The following is a 7,357-nucleotide window of genomic DNA, read 5'->3' as shown; positions in this document are numbered from 1 at the left end:
GAGCTGGGGGGAGAAGAAAATGGGATAAACCAGGTGATTGCAGGGAGCAACAAAAAAGATAAGGGGTGCGGTGCTAGTGCAGAACTGGAGAGGTGGGGTGCCCTTAGGAAAGGGTGCAGGAGGGGCTGACGCGGTGCGCAGCCGGCGGGATGCGGGCCCGGCCAGGGCCCGGCTGCGCCGTGGGGGTGAGGTGAGCGGGCCGGGGGCGCAGCCCAGGTGCCCGGGGCGATGGCAGCAGCCCCCCCCGCGGGCTGAGCGGGGCCCGGGGGGCAGCGTGCGCCGCCGGTGCGGGCCGAGCGACGGCCGGGAGGGCTCGGGGGGAGCTGCTCGGGGGGGGGGGGCGGTGCGGCGGGTCACAGCGGCCCCATCCCCGCGGGGGGGTCATCCCGGCTGGGCGGAGGGAACACACGGGGCGGCTGGGGAGGGGGCCGCGGGATCGGGGTCCCCCCGCGGGGTGGCTGCCGTCCCCCCCGCCCACGGCGGCAGCAGCGGCGGGGCCCTCGGGGAGGCACCCACCGCCCCACGGCCACGCCGCCCGCCCGGGGGGGCGGCACCGGCACCCCCCTTTGCCGCCGGGGGACCCCCGCCAGCACCCGGCGCCGGCGGGCGGGGAGCGCGGCCCGGGGGGCGGGCGGGAGGCGGGGCGGCGGGGGGCGGCGGGCCGGGCTCCCCGGGGGAGGCACCGGAAGGCGCCCGGCGCTGATTCATTGCAATAAATTGTTCCCGTCGCGGCGAGGCTCGGTCATCGCCGCCCGAGCCGGAGCCGGGGCCGCAGCCGCAGCCGGGGCCGCCGCGGAGGGAGGATGAAGATGCAAGCCGAGGTGATCCGCGAGGGCGAGCTGGAGAAGCGGAGCGACAGCCTTTTCCAGCTGTGGAAGAAGAAGCTGGTGGTGCTGACCAAGGACAGCCTCAGCCTCTTCCCCGACGGGCACAAGCGGGCCAAGGGCAAGGAGCTGGGCTTCGGCTCCATCCTCAAGGTGGACTGCGTGGAGCGCACGGGCAAGTACATCTACTTCACCATCGTCACCAAGGACCGCAAGGAGATTGACTTTCGGTGCCCGGACCAGAGCTGCTGGAACGCTTCCATCACCATGGCCCTCATCGACTTCCAGAACAAGCGGGCCATCCAGGACTTCAAGAGCCGACAGGAGATGGAGCAGGCGGCGGGCGCCCAGGAGCGGCGGCTGGCCCGGGCGCCCTGAACCGCCGCCCCCCGCCCCGGCCGCCCGGCCTCAGGTGAGCCCCCCGGTCACTGCTCCCCGCGCCGCCCGGGGGTCCCGCTGCGCCCCGTGCCCGCCGGGCCCCCCGCCGCCCCCGCTCGCCCCGGTGCTGCCGTTGCCGTGCCCCGGGCCGGGCCGTGCTCAGCGGCTGCTGCGGGTCGCCCCCCCCCGACGCACCGCCGGGAATCCCGGGTGGGAGCCGGGCTGACGCAGGGCGCCGGGCGGTGCGGCTGGGCGGGGGTGGGGAGCGACACTTGGCAGCGCTTTCCTTACGCTTTCGCTAAAAACACGGTATCTGTGAAAATAAATGCTGCAGGCTCCCCCTCCTTTCAAAATCCCCCTTTTTCCTGCCCCGCTGTCCCGGCCGTGTAACTCACCTGCTTTCTCTTGCTGCCCGTAGAGCATACCACTGGATGATAAACCAGATCAAGTGTCTTGGACTGAATGGGACAGGGTACCAATGAAGGAAAGCGCAGAAGAGAGCTGGAAGCAGCTTGGTTTTCTCCAAGCCCGTTGAGGCTGCTGAGCAAAGAGCCCTGAGCTTTGCCTGAGATGCGTATAAAGAAAAACCAAAGACTTTCGTAAAGGACTTCTAGCAAAGCGTCTGTGTGTTTTGAGAGGCACAGCTTTGCGAACAATTATCTTCTATTTATGAGAGGCAAGGAAGATTCAACACTGACTGGTGGTGTTAAACACAATTTAAATTATTTGTAGTATCTATATTTGTATTTATTTTGATGAATGTCTTTCAGCAGTTACTGGTCTTAATATTGCTTTTGCATTAATATGTCCATTCCAAATAAATTACTTGAAATGTTCACTTTTTATTACTATACCCTGGGCTGCAGTTAACTTTTGTTGATGCATGTTTGTGGAGCGGGCAGTGGTGTAGTGGCTTAAAAAGGCTGGGTAAGCTCGGCTCTTTGGTGCTCTGGACCGGGCGGTGGGAGGTGGAGAAAGCCCAAATAACCCATCTGCGTTCCAGCCAGGGAGGGAAAGCGTGTTGAGGTCCAGGTCTGGTCAGTGGTGGAAACAGAAAAGCCTACCACAGCTTGGATAAGCGTTCCTTTTGAAGCACTTGCCCTCATAATCAAGTAATGGAAGACACAGAAGGCACAGGAGCTCCCCACGATAAAATGCCACCTTCCCCCCAGCCCCGTAGCTTAGTGCTGTGCTAAGGCAGAGAACTGGATTCTTGATTTTTTGGAATAACAGTGCTGACGCTCCACGGAATTCCTCAGCTCTGCAGCGATGCAAGCTGAACTCCTCACTCTCTCCTCTTGCTCCACCTCTAGACCCAGTTACATTTCTAAAGGCTAACTGGGAAGAACAGAAGTGGTCTTCCTCCCTATATAGCACCTGGACCAAGAAGCTTGGAGAAAAAAGCAGCTAATTTTTTGAATGAGAGTAGTGAAGTTTTATCTTGTGAGGCTCAATTATCACTAACTAACCTGGGCTTCCTCGAGAGCAATGCTGCAGCACAAGATCTGCCCTGGCAGTCAGGACTGTGAGCTCAGCAGGGCAAAGTGCTTACCACTGACGCTCCAAATTTGGTAACTTCCGCCTCCCAAACCATGCGATTCCTGCAGGAGACTTTGTACTAGAGGAAGTCACAAAGTATGTAATTACAAGCAGCCTGTAGTAAAAGCAAGACAGACTCAGTACAGGGGAAAAAAAAACCCAACCAACCAAACCTGGAAGGAGGGTTGGTCCCTGTTTCGGGAAGCAGCAGGGAGACTGGCAGTGCAGCATGCTACCCCGGGGCTTCGCATCCTCCTCGCATGCTGCTGTACCCTGTCATCTGCCAGGCTCATGCAGAGGCAGAGCTGTGGATATAGCAAACCTTCGGCCACAGAATTTTGGCCTTGATCACCCTCTAGCACAAGGACACCAGAGATGCATTCAATGCAGCAAAATGACACTCAAAAGCAGCTGTGTTTTACCCCAATTTTCTGTGGTACCATTTGGAGTGGGGGAGCTGTGGGACAAAAGGCCAAAGCAGGGGAGAGACTGGCTCCTAATCCCCTTAGTTTCGGTGAATTCAAGCAGGAATGCTAACAACAGCTGAGGATCTGACTATTGCCTGCAGTCACAGCCACCGCTGCGGGGGTGGGGGGGGGGGTGGGGTGGGGGGGGGGTGGGGGGGGGGGTGGGGTGGGGGGGGGGTGGGGGGGGGGGCTGGGGGGGGTGGGAAGCCCATAGCTCCTGGGGTCCTGCAGCCTCCAGTTGCTCCAGCATGGCTCCAAGGCCTTTGCAAATGGACCTGGTCCTTTACTCTAGATATATAAATATAAATTTAAAAAATCAAATTCAAGAAGATTTTTATTTTGATGGAGAAAGGGGGTTACTTTCTTGCAACTGAATTACTGGGTTTTCATCTCTCTCAGTGGGATTTTACTCTTTAAAAGGTAAACAAACAAACCAATATTGACAATTAGCTGTAAATAGCCAAAGGAGGAGACTCCAAATTGTTTGTATAAAATTCCACCGATGGTTGGGCCCACCGTCCGTGTCAAGGGCTGCACCGAGGCACAAATCCCAAGCATGGCACCTAGGAGAGATGGCAGATACAGAGACATCAGGGTAAGAACAAGTCCTGGGATGGAAAAGTGGAGAAGGGTGTGTGGGATCCCCTTTGTTCCTGATGAGGTTCCCCCGAAGTAGTAGCAAATCACTTCAAATAATCTCTTGCATTAATTTATAGAGGTTCAGTTAGGGCTTGTTAAGGCTAAGGACTCCTGGAGGCATGGGGACTAGTTTCCACCACGAGCCAGCTCAGCTCTTTAGTGAGCAGCCCCGACTCCCACAACGCTGCCCAAAAGGCAAGCTGGTGCTCACCACTGCCTTCACCAGGGTCCAAGGATGCCTCTGGCCCGAGAAGGTGCTTCTGAACACTGCACCCAGCAGTGCTGTACCTACTGCATGGGGTTAGGGATGAAGAGGTAAATTCTACAGTCGTGTGTGAGACTTCCAAGCAAATCACACACATGCTTCCAACGTCATAATTACCCAAGAGGGTCCTGTTCCACCCAAGCTGCTCCTGCCATTTCTTCTTTCGTGTGGGACAGAGGAACAGCTCTTGAGGGCTTAGCACAAGTGAGAGGCTTAGGTCTAACTACGTCTTTAAGCATAAATAAATAAAACCACAGAAGAAGACTGAACCCCCTTGAGATACTCCCCCACCCCCTTTGCAAAAAGAACGGATATTTCAATTTGGATGGAAATGCGAGCCCTTTGCCTGGCTAGGCCGGTTCCCCCTCCAGCAGCTCTTCCATTTGCATTGTTAACAGGAACCCAGCAGATGGGGAAGCACCTCCAGTTTGGCAAAGGCAGGTTTTTTCCACGTGCAGGTGGATGACCAGGACATTCCATGGGACACAAAGTTGGGCCCCATGCACCCGGTGCACACTTTGTCCTGCAGTCCTTGTGCAAGACAGCTATCACGCTCAGAGAAGCAGAAAATACCTGGCTGTCCAGAAAATCATTAGCCCCCAACACTGGGAGGAAGGGCAAAGCTGGCAGCATGTGCAAGGAACTTGTGCCTTGTTCTGAAATGATGTTTGCAATTATTAATTTTTTAGTATCAGCAGAATTATTTGGGCTGTTGGCATGTTTTCCACCAAGATATGTGTTGAAGCATCATTGCTGCACAAGGCCAGCAGTGTCTGGGAAGGATGAGAAGGATGCCATCCCACAGGTAAGTAGATGTGGAGCTGAGTGCGATATTTAACGTGGGTAGCCACGGGGAAATGATCCCTGGTTCCAAGAGAGAAGAGGCATCAGGTGTTCACCTAATGCCGGCCAGTGACTGCTGGGTTTTTATCAGCATGCTTAAAATACTTGTGCAATGAGCCCAAGCCAAGGGTGTAGCCATGTGGAGAGGGAAATCTCCCGGGAAGCGCTGCCGAGCGCTCCTCCCGCGCATGGGAACACAAAGGCAATGGGTGGGACCTTGTCTTGACCCTTTGCCAATGGGAACCATCCCACAACCACCAAACTTTCTGGGCAGGTTTTGCAATTATTTTTTTCCCTCTAGGTATTTGAATTAAACTAATTACTACATACAATTGCCAAACTGGCTCTTATGATTGAGAAGGCACTTTTCTTCTTTCCTTTTTTTTTTTTTTTTTTTTCTGGAGCAGAAATCCATCCTCTTAAAAGGCTGGGCTCTCCCTCTGCACTTCTCCAACACGTTGCTGAGAAAGATAATTTCTGTTTAATGGGCTTAAATTAGATCCCTCGTGTCAGACACCCTCGAGCTTTGGGACATTGTAAATCTCAGCTCTGCAGCGTGGCCCTACTCTGTTGCAAAGCTGCGCATGTGACGGATCTCGTTTAAGGCAAGACCTTTAACTGGGACAAGTCACCATGTCAGCAGAAAAATCCCTGCATTGCTTTGTGCAGCTCTGCCAACACACACACTCACCTTCATCACGGCGATCCCACTTTCCGCGCCTTCCCTGCCCTTTTTTCACCCTCCCCAGCTTTTTCCCCCTTTTTCCCATAGCTGGCATGACCCATCCCAGCCAGAAGCCCATCCTCCCCTCCTGCTCCAGCACTCCTCTCCTCCTGCAGGTTTCAGTGCTGGCGGCTCCCCAAGCCAGGCGGCTCCATCCCTCCTCCCACCCTCCGCAGTGCCGGGTGCCCTGGCTTGCCCTCATTTCCAGCTCACATCCTGTTGCCTCGCTCAGATGACTTTGCTGGCCCAGATCAGCCACACGCCCAGGGCAACGTGGGGCCTGATTTAATGATTAGGTCATTGCTGTCAGCAGCCACCTCCAAACCAGCAAAGCCCAAGCAAAGCTGAGGGGTTCAATGCACCAAACCCTGCTTGGCTGCAAGCCCTCCTCCTAAGGTTTTGCATCTGATGTGCAAATAAAGTCATGCAATGTGGGCCCGTTAAGCAGGCAGGCTCTGCTGGGCTTCCTCCCTCTTTCCCTCCCCCATGGGTAAGGGGGTCTGCGCAGAAACAAGACCTCCATTCTCAGGGAGGGACTGAAGGAGTGCTTGTGCGGATGCAAGTCCCCCTGGGCTTGGGGCTGCCCTCCCACCAGCTCGCACGCCCAGCTGGACAGCACATGCACGTAGGGCAGAATTTTCCCTTCCTGCCTTTGAAGATGAGGAGAGGGAAGAAAAAAATATCAAAGGGAAACAAGTTAAATCATTTCCGCTATCTTTGCTTCAGTGCAAAGCCCCAGCCATAAGCAAAGAACAAGTGGCAAACTCATCAGCCTCGGTAGAAAGTGACCTTGGATCAGTCCTGAAAGCAGGACAGCGGGTGAAGGGATGGTGCCATCCTCCGTCCCACTGCTCCCTTTCCGAGGCACCTATTTAAAAGGCAAGGATGGGTGACTCAGTGTCTAGCGAGGGCGGACAGGTTATCCTCCTGCAACGCCCCATCTGTTCCAGCCCAGGGATGAGATGGACACCCGAGCTCAGCCCAAACTCCAGCTGCTCAGATAGCCTCTCCCTGGCCCAAAGAAAAACCTCCACGGGCTCTAGCGGCTCCAGGCTGGCAAAAATATCAGGAAAGAACAGCAAGGCTCAAAAGTGAGGTTTCCAAAGGGAAATTCTCAATGTCTGATTTTCTTGCATTAACTAAAAGTTGTTTCAGCAAGCGCTCTGGTTATCCGACACAGCGACAGTGAGGCTTTTTCATAAAGCCAGATTTCCATGTTCTTAGAAAGGTGGGAATTTCTAACACACCACCGAAATGCTCACTTTGCAGAGCCAGTCTTGGGCTCACGCAGGAAGGAGCAGCCCTTTAGCTGCTGTACGGGTGGAGCAGCCGCTGCAGGGTGCCACCCACGGCCAGAGAGGGATGGCAGGCATTTTAATAGCCACATTTCTCTGCGAGACACCCACGCCGTCACTGCTGCAGCTGCTGCCGAGAGGCAGCTCGCTGGCTCTGCTGCGTCAGGCATTCCTGCCTTCGCCCCAGCCTCTGCTTGGGTATGTCCAAAACAAGCACAAAACCATCAGATGCCTTTTCCCTTGGAAACACTGCAAGGAGAAAGCATGGTTTGAAAAGTGAGGGCCAGGGAGGAGAAGCAGAGACAAGGTTTTCCCCCAGTGCCACGATCTTCTGTGCCAGCAGCATCCCTCCTCAACATGCCCAGTTTCAAGCCAGTCATAAC

The 7,357-nt window shown here is 55.6% G+C and overlaps 2 protein-coding genes across 3 annotated transcripts in view; one reads left to right on the top strand and one right to left on the bottom strand.

Annotated features, from left to right (window-relative positions):
• The first annotated feature begins 713 nt into the window (after positions 1-713).
• PHLDA2 (pleckstrin homology like domain family A member 2) lies at positions 714-2,055 on the top strand. The gene is made up of 2 exons (XM_005439119.2): positions 714-1,236; positions 1,621-2,055. The coding sequence occupies exon 1, from the start codon at positions 804-806 to the stop codon at positions 1,200-1,202; it is 399 nt and encodes a 132-aa protein (XP_005439176.1). The 5' UTR covers positions 714-803; the 3' UTR covers positions 1,203-1,236; positions 1,621-2,055.
• Positions 2,056-3,524: 1,469 nt separating this feature from the next.
• SLC22A18 (solute carrier family 22 member 18) overlaps positions 3,525-7,357 on the bottom strand; it is a 59,839-nt gene continuing 56,006 nt past the window's right edge. For both annotated transcript variants that reach the window (XM_027805320.2, XM_005439132.4), the window contains one exon: positions 3,525-3,771. In XM_027805320.2, coding sequence (XP_027661121.2) covers positions 3,584-3,771 — 188 coding nt within the window. In that variant the 3' untranslated portion in view covers positions 3,525-3,583. The remainder of the gene's footprint in view (positions 3,772-7,357) is intronic.

This window comes from Falco cherrug, chromosome 10 (assembly GCF_023634085.1).
Source record: "Falco cherrug isolate bFalChe1 chromosome 10, bFalChe1.pri, whole genome shotgun sequence".
Taxonomy (NCBI): Eukaryota; Metazoa; Chordata; class Aves; order Falconiformes; family Falconidae; genus Falco; species Falco cherrug.
This window is presented reverse-complemented; position numbering and strand designations above follow the sequence as displayed.